The sequence below is a fragment of the Etheostoma cragini genome, chromosome 3, assembly GCF_013103735.1.
Source record: "Etheostoma cragini isolate CJK2018 chromosome 3, CSU_Ecrag_1.0, whole genome shotgun sequence".
In the NCBI taxonomy this organism is placed as follows: Eukaryota; Metazoa; Chordata; class Actinopteri; order Perciformes; family Percidae; genus Etheostoma; species Etheostoma cragini.
The window spans coordinates 606547-625157 of NC_048409.1; the positions used below are offsets into that span (position 1 = coordinate 606547).

The 18611-nt window shown below is 43.0% G+C and overlaps 1 protein-coding gene across 1 annotated transcript in view; it reads left to right on the forward strand.

Annotated features, from left to right (window-relative positions):
* gbe1b (glucan (1,4-alpha-), branching enzyme 1b) overlaps window positions 1-18611 on the forward strand; it is a 107141-nt gene that overhangs the window by 51054 nt on the left and 37476 nt on the right. The window contains exons 11-12 of the mRNA XM_034867664.1: window positions 6338-6448; window positions 6538-6709. Of these exons, the coding sequence (XP_034723555.1) occupies window positions 6338-6448; window positions 6538-6709 (283 nt within the window). The remainder of the gene's footprint in view (window positions 1-6337; window positions 6449-6537; window positions 6710-18611) is intronic.

The following is an 18611-nucleotide window of genomic DNA, read 5'->3' on the forward strand; positions in this document are numbered from 1 at the left end:
CCCCCCCCGTTCCGGTCAGCTATCAGGTTCCCATACATATGCAAGCTAATATTAGTGACGTACCAGTGCTTATTCTGTATATCATACGAGATTAATAGTGTGAGGCCATGTTTACAGCGTAGGAGAGAAGCAAGGTTTGTGTGTTTAATATTTTTTTGAGCAGTATGAACAATGAGATTGAAACCAAAATGATCTCTTAGTATCTCCATGGTTACACGCAGCTGTTCCAGCTGTAGCTGGTCTGTGTTACATGATGTGAGTGGTCTGCCAGGGAAATCACCACACATATGGAAAAGTGTCCTAGACGTCGTTCTAGCGTTATGCTCAACCATGCTATAGTTAGCCAAGAAACTATAAAACTTTGAATTTACACACATGGCAGAATGACCTTTAGAGAAGACAGCAGGGAACTTTGGCGTCCCTTTTAAAATCCTTGCTCCTTCGGAGATCTTTCCATCTTGGAAAAGCCACTCCAGTATTAACTTTTGTCTCGTTGCTTTGCCTGTCGCGTTGTTGTTTTAAGTCTCTTTTTAACTTCCTTGGCGAGTCTGTTACATGTCCTAGAGGACAACCGTTATCCTCCATAACAACACGCTTTCAAATCTGCCCCTCCCTGGCATTCCTCACAGTGCCAGTGTGTAGAAGACGGAAGAACTGTATGTCCCTGTTTGGTAAATGTATTTTAAAGATGGAGGCGCAACATGTCGGCGAGTCACTCGTATGTTTTCCGAGTCATTCTAAAGATTCTACGCTTACAAGACTAAACCCATAAAGTTACACAATGGGGCTTTAAGAAAGTACATTTGTAGGAATGCAGACAAGCAACAGGTTATCTCTGGGTTTGTGTTTGTGTGTGTGTGTGTGTGTGTGTGTGTGTGTGTGTGTGTGTGTGTGTGTGTGTGTGTGTGTGTGTGTGTGTGTGTGTGTGTGTGTGTGTGTGTGTGTGTGTGTGTGCGTGCGTTTAGGGCAAGAGGACTTTTCTTTATTGTTCGTTTGTTTGATATTTAAGGAAAAATGCTATTTGCAGAATGCCTGACAGGGTTATCTATTGTATCTATGTGTGCCTTTTTATCAACTTCTACACACTGAAAGTTATATTTACTCATATTTTGGTGAAAAAGCAAAGCGGAGTGTGTGACCTCAGCGCAGCGTGCATCCTCTTGCACTACAGTTTCTTGTGTTTCTCAATGGGGGAAGTCTATGCATCGTTAATCAAGTCTGTCGCTCACAGCGGTGGGCTGTACTCAGTAGTGAGGATGGAGGGAGGAGAAACGAGTAGCAGAGGAGGGCAGGGGAGAGAGATAGTCCTAGACTTGACCTTCCTCGGCGGTGCTTGCAATGGCTGTGCGCCAGGCAGTGCTGCACCACTGAGATGATGGTTCTCAAAAGTGGGGGTTGAGGGGGGTTACAGGGGGTCTCCAGCTAAAAGTGAAATAACATATTTTTACTACAATACCATCCGTAATTAACACAATGTTTCATAGAATCATTCATAGAATTTCTTTGACAAAACATCTAAAATCAATAGTCCTTTCAGATGGGGACCCTTGGACCCTGGTCTAGTTTCTGTCAGTTTAGGGGTCCTTGATGTTTGAGAACCACTGCTCTAAAATAAGCAAAGGTTTCACAGGATTATCCTCGGGTCGCCCCTCTGGACAGGTTGTTGCTGCTTTTACTTTTCAAACCGTATTGCTTATACTGCAATCCTGGTTTGGATACTTCTTCTGGTTGCATTTTTTTTTATTCCATTTGTTGCCTCCCTGAGGAGACTTGACATCACGTGAATCGTAAAGCTCAAGGAGAGCAAGCGAGCCGCCAAATGCTTGTGTTTCTGTTCAGGGAAGCATTGATATGAACATGCCTTGGTATAGTCAGTGAAGTGCACTCAGGGCCAGCCTTGCCTTTTCTCACAGAGAGTCAATTAGGGAGGGATTTGAATGGACTGAAGTGGAGCCTGGAGTGGGGGCTAGAGACATGGAGCGGGGAGGGCAGGCATTCAAGATAACGGACGGACGGACAGAAAGACAGAAAGAGATGGATGGATGGACAGACAGACAGACTGACGGAAATAGAGATGGAAATAGAGACTGACTGACTGACTGACTGATGGAAGTAGAGATAGACAGACAGAAGGAAAAAGAGACAGACAAAGAGCGAGCTCAACATGGCTGTGGGCTTATTTATAGATTCACATGTGCGCACCAATGAATCTCTCCTGGTTCCTGGAGCGGCGCCTCACGCTGTGTTTGGTCCTCAACATGACTGATTGATACGACTCATTTACTGGCTGCAGCAGCCTGTTAGGACAACAGGCTGTGAAAAATTAAGATATCCTAATGAGGAGCAGATAAGGCGCACAGCACAAGTTTGGATGATTTGATCTGATTAAGACCATAAAATGCTGTCACTCCTAATGGATAATGTTACAAAAGCCCTCCAATTTAACAAGCACCCTTCCCTCCAGCTCCAGTAGATTGAGATGTAATTGAAACAATTAGAGACGGAGAGGTGGAGGAGGTGGAGGGCTCGCCAGTCGCGGCTAGGAGAAGAGAAGGCGATGCAGAGAATTCTCCAGCATCCCTCTGCTTCTCGCCACTCTTCAACGTGAATGACCTCTGAGTCAATTGTCCCGATTTGTGTTTCTGTTCCTCCATTTACTTTAATTGAATGAAAATCTCAGCCTGGACAACTCTCTTCTTATTTGTTTGGGGGGGGGGAATCCATTTCTGGTGCACATACTTTGCTCTGTCCATCATACTGGAATCACTTTCAAATAATATGACTTGATACAATTCCACCTGCACTGATGGACTCAGCTTGTTCATGAAAACATGTCAGCCTTTTAGGGGCGCCCACTCTCTTTGACCCCCTCAGCCGGCATCACCCTCCACTTGCCTCGTTTAACGTCAGCAATTCAGCTTCCTGCTTATTTTATTAGATCATTTCAAATCTGTGAAAATATATAGGTAGGGAGGGATTAGCTCGATCCATGCGGTTGAGTGGTGCACACCTTCGTTGCTCGCTCATCTCGGGCGGTAATGTGCGTGGAAAGAGAAGAAGTTCACCATAGCAACTTAACCTCAAACAAAGTAATAGTGTTTTTCAAAGACAGGAAAAAAAGGATGCTTGGACTGCCACCAAATGTAAAACAAGAGCTTAACACTAAACAAACGCCAGCCTCCGAGTCCTTCCCAGCACCATATGATGGTAGTAGAGAGGATCTTGAATCAGTCACAGCATGTCAGTGGCAGGGCGATGACCTCATCCTGCACTGCTAGTTTTTTCTTTCCTTCATTTTATTTCTGGCTCTGCCTAATTAATCTGGGCACTCTGGTTGGCTCCTGACAGCAGGCTTGTAAAGTAAGATTTGTGCGCTGCTCATTATCATTGATGAAGTGGAGTGTCAGTGGTGCCAGGAAGCTCTGCTGGTCGGGGCTGATGTGGGTGAGCTGGTGGTGGGGAAGTCGTCAACCCAGTCACTCCTTTCTCCGCTCCGACAGTCCCACTCCAAGATTAATTGCTCCCAGACCACTTTTTGCGGTGAAATTGAATTGTAATGACTCATAAGGAAGTGTAAAGTGTCTGATTGTACGTGGATGTGGAGGCGGCCCTGGATGATCCCCGGGGTATATCCTGCAGATTCAGTCGTTTAGCCTTCATATTGGAACTGGGGGGGGGGATTCACTTTAAAACTGTATGACTAGTGAATTTATCCATATGTTACCTTTCCATGATGCTACTTATCCATTCTGCTTTAACAAGATACCTTTTGTTTAAAAAATGTCTTGAGAGTAGACACCTGGTAATTATGACCCATCTACAGTGGTTATTTTGAAATGGTATCTCCATGACTCTTTTTTTTTTTTATTGTAAATCAGTTTAAATACTTTAAAGTATCACAACGCTCTCACTAATCACAGAGAAAGGTACACGGTATCAGAAACTGTGCCTTTAAACGAGCCATCAGGACTTCCCTACAGCTACAGTACATTACACACATTAGACTTCGTTTCAATTAACATTCACACAGCGATGGCACAACACCGGGAGCAATTTGGGGTGTCTTGGCCAAGGAGACTTTGACATGGGACTGCAGGGGCCAGGGATCTAATCACCGGCCTTCAGGTGGGTAGACGACCGCTCCACCACCTGAGCCACGGCCGCCCAACCAACACCTAGATAGAAAGTGCTGCTACAGCACCGGTACAGTCATTCCCCGGCTGCTGGCGGTGCAGATGTTGAAGACACTGAATCACTGACCATGTCCTTTTTATGAATATTTACCACCACCTTTAGTTCCAAGTATTCCTCTTGGCTTGACATTTTACATTTGCATTCACATGAACCGGGGTAGACGCTCCATATTCATGCTCCATCTTGAAATACGTAATCTGGTGAGGGACATACAGGACGTACTCCTCCGCCTTTTGCATTTTCCCTGTCACATGATAAACTCCCAGTGGAGCTAATGCTGCTAATGCTCGATATGCTGCATATGCAGCTAATGGTGCTAACGAGTATCACCGCTTCCCACCAGGTTTGAAGAAGGAAACATGGAGGACCACACAAATTCAAGGCCACTTTAGCTGTTATACCTACTTTGAACTGCGTAGCGCGAGAGAGTTTATGGCGAAATATGATCTCAGTGCTAGATGGGAGAGATTCTCACACATTGGACCTTAAAAGCATGTAACCATGTTCTAGTAAAAACCTAAATTGTCCTTCATTGTCCTTTATGTTCAACTGTATTGCTCATTATCAATATACGGTAACATTAAATATAGAGCTTGAACTGTAAAAGCATCTGTTTTGTTACACATCTTCAAGATTCTTTTTTAAGCCTCAAGCCAAATTAAATGCTGAAATATTAAATATTACTCATTCCTTTTTTGTATGTGCATTTTTGCCTTTTGATATATTTGGGAAAAACTTAGTATTAGCCCCCTTTGCTCCGTTCATCCCTTACATATCCATTTAGTTTGTCTCAATGTGCCTGAACACTTGGCTTTAATCTTCTCACATTTCTCTGTAACATTAAATGTTCTTGACTTTATAACTCAAAACCACAAGCTTCACTAAACTAAATAAACATGTTATTTTAAAGCAATATAACATGGTGCAAGCAAAATTATTATTACTATAAACATCCAGTTACATGGAAGAAAAACAGGCAGACATGAACTGGTGGGGATGGTTGAAGCCAGTCTGTGTCAAAGCCTGCTTGTTAACTCAGGACATTTGTTACCAGCCAGCAAAGGTTTGACTCGAGGATCTGGGGCAGTGCACTGAGCTGAGAGGGAGTTCAAAGGTCTGAGAATCTGTAGAACATGTAGACGAGGGATGCCTGGCTGAGGTTTTCTGGCGGCTTTGGCAACGCCTAATATGGCCACACAAGGCTAAGGTGAAGAAGAGTGAATGTGAACAGATGGTGATATATAGAACAGCAGAGCCTCTATTTAGGTGGACCGGCCAGTTCATCTCAGACATATTGATCGACACAATTTACTGTCTTTACTCTGAGGATTATGGCTCTGTAGAGTAATATAAAGGTTTCCTGACATGTCAATCAGTTGTCACAGCAAATTCCACGGAGCAGACTTCAAGCTGTCACTGAGATGGACTCTGCAACTCCCCCACCAATCAGACAGGCTGCATACTATCACCAAGGGTTCTTGGAGGGCAAAAACTCTCTTTTTTTCTATTTAGAAATGTTATTGATACTGTGGCTTTCCAACATTTCTCTTGTTTATTACATCATCTCCATGCCCGCCACCACTACAGTCTATGTGCTTATCTTTACTCTGCCCTGCGCTCTTTTTTTCTTTATTAGAACTATATAGCAGCACTGTGTGGGCACATGTGCTCGAGATGCATGTTTTGGTGGCCCCCCTGTTTCCCTCTGACCTCTGAAAATGACTCCTTTCGGTCAGGAAGTGTGCATGTAGGCAGGCCATTGGCAGGGCATTGATTCCATGGAGGGATTTATTGTCGAATCCCTCCGTTTGGATGAGAGGTTCTGACCTTGTCCGTCTCAGGAAGGGAGAGCTGATGCCTTACTACCCATGGGCTGTAGTGAAGTTATTAAAAACTCCATTTCCGCCATTCAAAGGTAGACATAACTCACAGTGGGGATATAGAGATGTCAAAACAGAGATTGATCTGAGAGAGAAGTGTAATCCAGAAAAAAACTTAGAAGAAAGAGGTAAGAAAGACTTAGGTAAGAAAGAGTGCCAGACCTGAAATACTGAGCTTTAGACATCAGTCAGAGCCCGAATGGATCTCTCAGCTACACATCTATCAAACCCTTTTTCAATAACCCAACTCTGTCACTCCGCAGATCCTGAAGGAGTTAAAGGATGAGGACTGGGACATGGGCAATATCGTCCACACACTGACCAACAGGCGCTATGGAGAGAAATGCATAGCCTATGCAGAAAGTCATGATCAGGTAGGCGATTTTCCTCCCCGATCCCACTTTATAGTGTCAAAGTGTGGATTATCTTGCAGTGGGTCATAAAACATAATCCACCTCTTCAGGCTCTGGTTGGGGATAAGACTCTGGCCTTCTGGTTGATGGACAAGGAGATGTACACCAACATGAGTTCCCTGATTGCCATGACACCTGTCATCGACCGCGGCATACAGCTTCATAAGATGATCCGCCTCCTCACTCATGGGCTGGGTGGAGAAGGCTACCTCAACTTCATAGGTGAGTGGTCCTGGTAACACGCAGAGAACCTAGCCCTGCAGGTACATAGAAAGTACTGCAAAAGTATTGTATTACCCCTTGTTATGTGCATGTCAATACAATCCTGTTTTTTGATGGCGTCCTTTGGAATCTTTCAATTGAAACCATGTTTATTTGAATTCAACATGCTTTACATAAAACATTAAAGAGCAAACCATTTAAAGAGAATATAAAAACAGCTGAAATAAAATGACAGGTACAAAATATAAGAACAAAAGTCATAGTAAGAAAAATTAACAACTATTTAAAAAAAAAAGGCAGCATTATCATAATTCAATTCAATTTTATTTATATTATATAGTTTGAAAGTTTGGGCACCCCAGGTAAAAATGTGTACTAATGTGCATAAAAAAGAAGCCAGTTTAGAAGAAGACATGGTGCTGATTGTTGGGGGGGGGGGGGTCAGATGAGTCTGGGCATTTAAAACCTTAAGATTGACATCACCCGGTCTTTCCAGACCATGATTGAGAACAATCCTTTTGGTTTTACCTTTGCGATAATTAAGATATGCATATTCATGAAGTCCTAAATGACCCACATTCTGCTCATGTTCAGGTTCATAATTGTATTTTGAGGTTGTACCAGAATAGGTTTACATGGTTTCATTTTCAAAAAACACCATGTTGTTGTTATACTGCACACTGCTGCAGATCCTGTTTTCACCCTGTGTGTGTAGGTCTCTGTTTTAGCTCCAGAGTGAGACATCTCACTTGTTTAACTCGAGAGTGAGACATCCCACTTCTATCCTATCTTTGCTGGGAGCTGCACATGCTCAGTAGCTCGGTACGATCCCATCAGCTAGATAACTCTTTGTCCAGCTTTGGACAGTCCAAGGCAGGATCAGCTGGGAGACTTCTTGTAGACCAGGGCCACTTGTGAAATTCCTGCACAACAGGGACAGGAAGTAGTTCTTTTGGAGATTATGGTCAACTAGTGGCAGTTGGAGCAGTGTTTTGCCATTGAGAAGGAGCTAGCATGGTACAGTTAGCCACCTCATCTCTAGTGACGTAGAAAGACGTGTAGATGTTGAACAGCTCACCCGGAGACTGAAGACAGGGGACATTCAGAAACCAGATCTCACTCAAAACAGCATGGGTGGTTTTTTCTTTCAAGTTTGTATGTGTGTGGAAGCAGCAGAGACACAAAATAACCCCCCAAATCCCAGAAGAAGTGTTTTTTTTTTTTACAACATGGGCACTCTAAAATAGCTTGAAGTAGCCCTTGTCATTTGTTTTCCATTTGGTGTTGAAGCGCTCAGTTATTAGATTTGTTATATTTCTTTCGTGGATATATATCTCTGTCGTAGCTTGCGACCAACAAGTCAAGGCTGGCGATAAGCATCAAAGGAACCTTTTGAAGTGGGGTTGACATTAATACTCACTTTCCAGAGCTGATTGTGAAAAACAGGACCAGCTGTCTACGATCAGATAGGTTCCCTGATTTTTTTTTTTTTTTTTTTAAATTTGATTCCAATTCTCAGCAGTCACTGTTGAGACGCTTCTCATTTTCAAAACATCATCTGAGCTCTGGCATGCTTTATGGAGGCCTGCTGCCAAAGATAATAAAGTGATAATTAATGCTGTCGGAAGATGACCTTGCTTGAAGGGAATGTATTTACTTGGATGAGCCACTCTCTGGTTTAATGTAAATACAGCTTCCACTTGTGATGTGCAGCGTTTTAGCTCCACCTGGTGACTGGGTGATCCAGTCAAACTCTGAGTCCAAACTATCAGAATCTGAAGCTGGAAAATAGTTAGGTAGGAAGCACTTACTAGGATTTTGCTTTAGTTGATGGTGTATACAATGTACACAATACAGAAACAAATAACACATACATACTGTACATACATACATACATACATATATACATACATACAAGGTAGGGTTAGACTTAGGGTTAGGTGCATTTTCCTGGTGATACTTAAATACTTTATGTAACATTTTCAATGCAGTACTTTTAATTGTAACATAGTATTTTCACAGTGTGGTATTGGTATTCTTACTTAAGTAAAGGATCTGAATACTTCTTCCTACGCTGGTATTCAATACGATGTCCAGTCTTACACAATAAAAGGAATGAAAAACTCTGTGCGTGTCTGTCCGCGTGGCACAATCAAAGCAGCTGCTCCTGGTGGACAACCATAACAGAGCAGCTCATAATGAAACGGATGTCACAGAACTGACCCCCATGTGGGCAGCTAAAGCACAGTCGATAGGAATTTATATGGGATTCTCTGGCTAAAGGCACACTCTGCTGCACTCTTTGGTGCTTTGTCTCTCATGGAGTTTTGGTGCCACGTTTACTCTCAGCAGATCAGGGCACCATCGGAATCATCAAGAGATGATGTAGTGAGTGAAAAATAGAACTAAAATGTCAATTTGACAATGAATCAATAATCGCCATTTTTATGAGCTTCTTGTTTTGGTTAATGGCTGATTAAGGCAGCCCCCCCATTAAAAAGGGGGCTTTGGAAGTCGATGCATTGCAGATCAAAACACTTCAAACTAGCTAAATAAGGCATTAATTAAAGAGCATAAAAAGGGACATGTAAGTCAATATAAGAACTAACACCATTTAAAAGCAGAGTCCAGTTTAGTCACTTTATGTTGAGTATAGGAGCATTTCATTCAGAACCAGACGGTTTATATTCTCTACAGTTGCCATTGGTAAAAATGTGGATGATGCTCTTTTGTAAATTCTGGTTCTTAAAGTGGGGTACGGGAACCCCCGGGGTCCTTGAAGGAGTTTCAGTGGGTCCCTAGCAAAAAAGGAATCCTTTATTTTCACTATAATCCCATCCCTAAGTGACACAATGACGGATTGGATGACTACTTTGGTTGCGAGTTTCAAACATTTTCTGTAAGAAAACATCTAAAAGCAAAAATCCTGTCAGATGGGGGTCCCTAGGACAACATCTGCGGTCTAATTAATGTCGGTTTAGGGATCCTAGACATAAAAACGTTTTGGAACCACTGGTCCAAGTAGTAATATGTACTGTATGTACTGTATGTACCTGTGTACTATCTATACATGTGTGTTCATGCTTCCCATTTTCCTCGTTTGCATATTCCATGTGAGTCTTTTCTGAGTATTATTCAGGAGAGTGAATGAAAGACACTGAGATTTGAACCCAGAAGGGTTTTTCTCTAAATTGAAGGCTCTTTATTGTGAGTAGTTAAATAATTGAAACGTTTAATGCAGTTAAAAATGTGTAAATTTGTCTATTTTTGTTTTTAAGTTTTGTATCATAGAAGGACAAACTCTTCTGTAGGATTAACAGAGCTGTTTTAGAGAGCATGAAAAGTACCCAAATAAAGTGAAATGATTTCTACCTTATTAGTATTGATTACTTAACAATTATGCCTAACTGTGCTCCATTCCCTTAAATCAAAGTTGGCACAATTACTTAGACAAACGCAAGCTTACAATCCAACTTTAATTTATTTAAAAGTAATGCTCAGTGATTTGAAGAGCAGAGATATGGTGTGGAGTATTAGAAGGCAGAAAAAGGAATATTGTTCTCTTTTGACAGCTCTGTCTGGCTGACTTAAAGGATGGTGCTATCAACTTTTGATAACGGTAGAAATGGATGAACATTAAATGTTCTTTTCCAAAGAACACAAAATCAGGAGACAGAAAAAAGTTTCGCAACACTCTGAAGTTCATCCCTGAAAACTTTCCAAAGTTCAGGCCATGGGGCAATCATTGGGGGGGGGGGGGGGGGGGGGGGGGGGGGGGGGGGGGGGGGGGGTCAAGTAGATCTGAGATGACACATTTAGTCAATTAGAGTCATTTAGTCAGCGCTGAGCAAGAGCAAATCGTTCATGTGCCTGGCATAGAGAAAAAAAACATGTGTTTACCCATGACCAATAGCAAACAGCAAACAGCAAGAGGACGAAGGGAGCAGACGTATTTGGGATGCCAAGAGACGGATACTGTAAAGGCTGTTGGAGTGTCTATGACATTAAAGCGGCGAGGGGTGTGGGAGTAATGAAACACCTCACTGGTTTTATCATTACATCAGCAGGGACAGAATGGAAGCGCTGGCACTTCTGACTTTCAGGGCTCACAGAGACTTAAGATAACCTTGCAGATTTACAGTCTAAATTATTGAGCTAAAAACTTCTCCACACACTTTGTATTCATTGAGTGCAACAATGCAACCATTATACTGCAGCCTTAGTCTGTGAATTGATAACCAGCGCTTCTTCCTCATACATTTCAAATAGATAATTGCACTGGGGGCTAACTCAGCTAACTGTGCTTTCAGACTTGTGCTTTTGGATGAACACATCATTCCCGTCCCTGCTGTTGGACCAGTAATGCCTATTTAATGTGCAAACCGGGAGTGGGAGTGTATTAACACAGTAACGAGAAATGAATCTAGCCAGTGCAAATAATCATTGCAGTGTTTTTTTTTCTCTTTTTTTCTTGCACTTTATCTGAAACCTGTGACTCTCGCCTTCCCATCTCCTCTGATTCCCTCATTGGTCTTCCCTGGCCAGAATCCCTCCAATGGGAAACTCATTGATCCTTGGCTCCTTCTTGTGCTGCTAATTACTGAGGGGACTGTGTCACTGTCAGGCCCTTATCAGATGCAAGGCTGTGTAGAGGAGTAATGGGATGTGCCAGCTAAAAAGCTGTCTGACATAACCTTGTGTAAACAAGGTTGCCCCCTATTAATCATATCATTATCGGAACCACCATACAGATAGGCATCAACATTATCCAACAAACTTTAAGTTTTTTTTGTCACCCTTTAGCATGGGTGCAAAATCTTAGCGCAACTTCTTAAGGGACTGTTTGCTATTTATTTCATTTTGGGGTTTTCTGTAAAAATAGACATTACCCTTCCTTCACCAGGAATACATTTTTCTATGAGTCTCCAAAATGATTGGGAAAAAAGGTTTGACCCTCCCCAACAATGTATTGATGCCTTCTGTTCTGGTTTGCGCTTCGGTAACCGTTGCTTTTATACAACCATGACATACATGACTTAACTTCTGCTCTCTCATCTTACACATCACACTCCACTGTTATGGGGGCCATTTCACAAGATTTATGTAAATGTAAATGAACTGTTCTTATATAGCGCTTTTCTAGTCATAGCGACTACTCAAAGCTTCTACATAATACAATAACCATCCATCATTCACACACATTCACACACATTCACACCTGCTCATCAGATACACACTCACACACACAGCATCAGGGTCAACTCAGGGTTCAGTGTCTTGCCCAAGGACACTTCGACATGGGACTGCAGGGCCAGGGATCCAACCACCAACCTTCAAACTGAGCCACAACCGCCCCCTAACAGCCACTCACTAACAGTGTTATTTAAACATAAGTATAGAAACTAAATGCACACTCCCTGCATTACTTCAAATATTAACTTACTCTAGTAAACTAGTATTCACATAAAACAAAACAATAAAACATTGAGACCATTCAGCAAAGCACACTGGGTAACTGGCGAGAACCGGCTAGAAAAGAACTCTTCACCCTGTTGTGTTTAAATAGAGGGACTCTAAATCACCCACTGGAGGGCAGAAGTTTGTATTCTCTGTTTAAAACATGCACCTTCCAACTTCTGCCCTTCCTAATTAAGAATATTGGGAAATGTTGACAAATTCAAAGTTAGGGGATCACCAAATTTCAATTAAAAAATGTTCATAGTATAAAATCATAAGAGTTATCCCAAGACACTTGACAGATCTAGATCACACTATAATTTACAAAGAACCAACAATTCCAGTAATTCCCCCCAAGAGCAAGCATTTAGCGTGACGTTTAGCGTGACATTTAGCGCGAAAAACTTCCTTTTAGAGAGAAACCTCTGACAGATCCAGGCGCTTGGTGTCTGATGGTGCCGGTTGGGGGTGTGATAAATAGTGGCGGTTATAGTTACAATAAAAAGAATGGAACTATGACTAGAAATAGTAGGGCAAAGCAGGGCATAGCAGGATGTAGCAGGGTGCGGAGCAGGACTACAACGACAGCTGCAACCCTGATTTAGATGCCACCCTAATCCAAGGAAAACTGCGGGCCAAAGAAACATAAGGAGAATAAGCTCTCCAGAGCTAGGTTGGTAACAGGCCTTTCTGGGACATGGAGGCACACGGATGGAGAGATAAAGGAGACACTCAGTGTGTCAAAGGAAGTCCCTGGCCGTCTAGCACTATTACAGCAGATCTAAGAGCTGGTGCAGGGCAGTTTTATAAAGGTTGAATTTGAAAGATGAATTTGACAACACTGAAGAGAAGCAGAGAAGAAGGGGTGGCGTGTCTGCAGCTATACACCCTTCTCCGCCAGGCTAGAGGAGCCTGATAGCTGAAGGCTCTGGTCTTCGTTCCCAGACCGGGAGCTGGTTCCACAGGAGAGGAGCTTGATTGCTGAAAGCTCAGGTCCCCGGTCCCAGACCGGGAGCTGGTTCCACAGGAGAGGAACCTGAGAGCTGAAGGCTCTGGTCCCCGGTCCCAGACCGGGAGCTGGTTCCACAGGAATGGAGCCTGATAGCTGAAGGCTAAGGTACCCAGTCCCAGACCGGGAGCTGGTTTCACAGATGGGAGCCGATAGCTGATGGCTCTGGTCCCCGGTCCCAGACCGGGAGCTGGTTCCAGAGGAATGGAGCCTGATAGCTGAAGGCTCTGGTCCCCGGTCCCAGACCGGGAGCTGGATCACAGGAAAGGAGCCTGATAGCTGAAGGCTCTGGCTCCCATTCTACTTTTTGCAAGTAACTGCATTCTGTGAGCGTGGTGCTGTAGCGGGACATTAAGTTACCATAAACTCTTTAAGATATTATGGGGCCTGATCATTGATTGCTTTGTAGACCAGGAGAAGGATTTTAAATTCAACCCTGGATTGTACAGAAAGCCAATGTGGAGAAGCTGATACAGGAGAAATATGATCTCTTTTCTTCTTGTCAGCACACGCGCTGCAGATTTCTGGATCAGCTGGAGAGTCTTCAGGGACTTATTGGAGCAATACGATAGGAAGGAATTACAGTAGTCCAGCCTTGAAAGAGATTGAGGAACATGTGTAGCAAATTATATGGCAGTCCAATTAATAGTTGTTGATGATGTTGAATAATAAATATTTCACTAAAAACCACAAATGTCAACATGCTGGAGGCAGCAGAGGAACAGTCAGCGGATCTCCAGTTATTCATCCTTTAGGGACCATGCCTGTCTACACCAAATGAAAGGGCAGTCCCTCCAATAGTTATTTAGATATGAGATTCAGTCTGGACCAAAAGTGGTGGATTAACACACCAACACTGCCATCCCCAGAACCATGCCAAAAAAATTCATCTTAAAGGACAATTTGGGTCTTTACTTTGTATAATAATAATCATTTTGCACTCACAATGTAAATTTCTTAGATCAAAGGGAAGACATCACTAAAAACAGTTTTATGGAAACAACCATTCCAGTTTACAGACCGACTTCATTGTGTGTGTGTGTGTGTGTGTGTGTGTGTGTGTGTGTGTGTGTGTGTGTGTGTGTGTGTGTGTGTGTGTGTGTGTGTGTGTGTGTGTGTGTGTGTGTGTGTGTGTGTGTGTGTGTGTGTGTGTGTGAGAGAGAGAGAGAGAGATCTACCTGGAAATTAATATTTATCTTCCTACCCGTCTGACTTCATTGCAGTAAAAAAAAACTGAAACTAAAATGATCCTTTAATGATTTTTTGAAAACCCTTTTATATATTAAACAAACCTCCTCACGGTATTTTATCTCAGATAACAGTAAGCCTGATATGTTATGAGACAAATGATGATTTTATTCATGTGTGTATTGTGGTGAGAATCCATATTTCATTCTCGTTACTGAATGTGCTATCTGGTTTATTTCAGCTGTGAAGAGGCAGAGGAAGGTTATTATCATGGTGATTAATGCAGGCATATGGGAGGAACATTGCCGTGTTATCGTAGAGGAGAGGGAAATGATTACCTAATGGAGGTGTGTCCAATGTGTTTCTTTAAAGCTAAAATGAAAAGAAGAGTCAAAGGCTTCCACAGAGCACTGAATCAACCTGTACAGGAAATCAATCATCTCCACTAGATTTATAAAATAATAACATTGAGAAAGTGAAAGTAAATACAGGCAAAAGAGGCTGGTGCACTTCCACGGTTAATGAAGCTCTGTTGGGAGCTAGTATCAAAGCCCCGGCCTGTATCTGGGCGCGCTGTCTTCCACAGATTAGAAGATCAGGTTTTTTCTCCTCTAACCACTGTGTTTTTGTGTGTGTGCACATGCCCTCCCTGCCCCCATATGCCAAACACACACTCTCACAGAGCAAGTGAATGATAAGGATTAGCTCATTAATGGAAAAGTCCACTCTGAAACATTTTCACACTGTTCAGTAACAGTTAGCCATAGACTTTCCATTTCTGGGTACAGTTTGTTGTGTGGTGGTGTTCGTATTTTGTGCGGGTCAAGTGTGGGCCAGTAAAAGAAGTCGCATCACGTTGAAATATTTGAAAATGCAGTGTGGAGTAACCGTTCATTTATATGCTCATTAGTTTTGCCCCGACTGTGTCGTTTTGCCTGTCGTTCAGTTCCCTGAGTCCAAACCAAAGGGAATAAAGACCCATAGTTTCCTTTTGGCTCTGGTCCAATATGGGTTCACGCGGACTTGTTACAAACAAACCAAGAGTTGTGAACACAAAGTCACATGGACTGACAGGTTAACTCATCTATTGGACAGTTTCTGTGACCTATCCTGCATCTTATGAGGATAATAAAAACAAAATGTACTCCAGTGACCGACACACTGTGCTCATGGACGTATTTCCCCCGTGGTCATACAAAGTTCACACAAAGAAAAATCCGATGATCGTGAGCAGGAGTTCAGACGGTAACAGAAATGAGATTATTGTCATATTCAGCAGACATTGATAAATTTGTTCAGTTTAGCTTTTGATTAATGTAAGTGTCTAATAACCGTGACCATTGAGGCAACAGACCTAGTTTTTCACCTTGTCTAAGTGCATTGGTTTTGTTGATCTGACTAAATGACAATCTTCTCACCTTCCTAAATCCGGAGTTGATGCTGGACATAGAGAAGGGGATGGGCCATGGGCTGGGATTGACTGGGATTTTTAGCTTTACTTTTGTACGTTGGGAGGAAGTGGAGACACTACGTCCATCTTTATATACAGTTTATTTCCTAAATGAACGAGACCTAATTGAACCAGATGGGCAAACATGGCATGAGAGATGTCAATCAAACTTACATAAGCTTTAGAAAATGGCTGCTGATTAAACTTCAAGAGAATGCAAATGGCTTATACAGTTTTTTGTTTGCTTGTTTTGTGAGGTTTTCACTGAGCTTTTGAATCCAAAATTTGTTAAAACATTTTGCAGCTGTGAGTAACTGCACCATTTTCCTTTGTGCATTGCATTTTGGGACAACAGAGTCCATAAACAGCACACTCACAAATCAAGCAAATGTCTCAAGACCTGCTTAGAATTATTATGTTACATGGAATTAGGACACAGCTCTGGGTAGACTCAGCCGTCATACCCATGACACATAGCTGTAACCTGTGAAATGCATTTGTAGCTTGCCTCTTCGTGGATGTGAAGTACAACAACCTCTTTGATGGCTGAACCGTGCATTACACACATTGATCCATCGCTGACTTCTGCTTCGCCATGAAATGTTTAACACCACTGCGGTTGCTCTTACTCAAACCACATGCTCTACACATACTGTATGCAACACAGTGCAACACAGAGAGCCCTTTTCTCCAGGGCACGTAGAAAGTCATTCTGGGAAATGAAGGAACTCAAAAGAACTGTAGATGTTGTCGAGGCAGACTGAGGGCGGATGCACCAAAATCATAAATTATGCATCACATATTGATGCCTACAGTGAAAGAGTATATGAATGTAGATTTTTTTTTTCCTTGAGAAATGTGTTCCCTGAGGTAATCACATTGCTTATTCCTTAGGTGTCACTTAGAGGGAGGCGCCTCTAGCCCAGTGTTTGAGAGTATTCTTTTATGCCATTTCTCTGTCTTCACATGTCTTGATATTATGTGAGTGCTAACTGAATCCAGAGAATGCGATGCTTAGTCTGACTGCCCTTGTAAAATAATAATGAAGAAATCTTGTTGTTTTCTTGAATGAATGTTGCCAAATTGTAGCAAGTTCTTGGCATCTTTCATTTAACACGGTCCTCTGTTTTTAATTTTTAAGATTATATTATTGGGGCTTTTCCGCCTTTAATTTTTGACAGGACAGCTAGGTGAGAAAGGTGAGAGAAAGGAGGAAGACATGCAGGAAATGGTCACTGGTTGGATTTGAACCGTGGACCTCTTTGTCGAGCCATAAACCTCTGTGTACATGTGCGCCTGCTCTACCACTGAACCAACCTGGTTACAGATGTCTGTTTTTATACTTGCCTTTTCAGGTGGGCTGAGAATGTAGACAGTATAAAGTTGTCAATATGATTTGTTGGGCTTATAATAGACAGGAAAGCTTGAAGACCGGAAAGGGTGGGGGGGGGGGGGGGGGGGGGGGGACGTGCAGCAAAGTCAGATTTGAACCGACGACCGCTGCCAAGGACTTGGCCTACATGAGGTGCACACTGTACTGGGTGAGCTAGAGGTCGCCCCGGTATCTCTTGTTCTGTTGTTACCCTAGGTCTATAATAACACGTGGAGCCATTGTTAAGCCATGTAGGCTTATCCACTCATTCCCCCATTCTTTGTGCTGTGCAGTATGTGCTTGGCCAATCCATAGACTGTAAATAAAGTGGGACCACGCATCTCCACTCCAGCTGTACTGGAAGCCAACAGTGGTACAGTGGTGGTGTTGTTGAGCATGGAGGGAAGATGATTTGGACAGTGGAGGAAGGCTGTTTCCTTCTCGAGGCTCTGCGGTCCCGCCAGAGATTGACACACAGTCCCTCTAGTGGCAGCAGGATACTCCGGAGGAATGCTTCGTCTTTTCGCTTGAGGGCAGTCCTGCTAACCAGACATATCAGCTGCCGACTTGAGGCCAGGGCCTTGACATAGCCCACAGCGGCTGTGTCATCCACGGGGAAATTGCTCATTTGTGTTGCTAAGGCAGATACAAAAACAAGTCAGTCAAAACTGGAAGCCCTAACCTTTAAGATACTCCTGCCATGATGCCTTTCTATAGGTGCTGGGGTGATGTAAAATGGCTTGGAGGGGCCCTCTAGGGCCACAAGGGGGAAGCTTACTGCTGATAGCCTTAGACACAGACTTCAAAACACTGGAAAAGTCTCACCAACCTTACTCACCTGACTCACCAACATCCCAAAATGGGAAGGACCAGAAGTTTTTAGTCCTGCTAAGAAGCTCGGAGCCGTCTTCATCTGCTAAGACACAGCAACAGGGATCAAGAGAGGGACAGAGGGGAGCTGCCACACCAAAGTACAGTATGCCTCACTGGGATTACACTGGAGCTTCATCCATAGTAAATGTGGGAGACAATTATAGCGCTGCTGTGTTCTTGTCTGATTTTCAAACCATGTGGTCCATACATTCTGGCTGCTTGTTGATCCCAGTGGCAGCTTCTACTCAGAAGGGACAATGGTGAGCAAACCTGGACAGGAGTGAAGAAGAGAGGATAAGGGGCAGCAGAGAGAATCCTTCTGAAATTTCAGTGTGTAAAAAGGTGTGGCTATTTTTCAGGAATGGGGAATGAAGGCTGTCTGAAACAGAACTACAGTTCATCAGCTGCTCGTCTTATTCAACAAGAAATAACTGAGAAGATCGCACCAAATGGATCCAAAGCCAAGCCAAAGTATAATTTACACTCACCGGCCACTTTATTAGGTACACCTGTCCAACTGCTCGTTAACACTTAATTTCTAAGCAGCCAATCA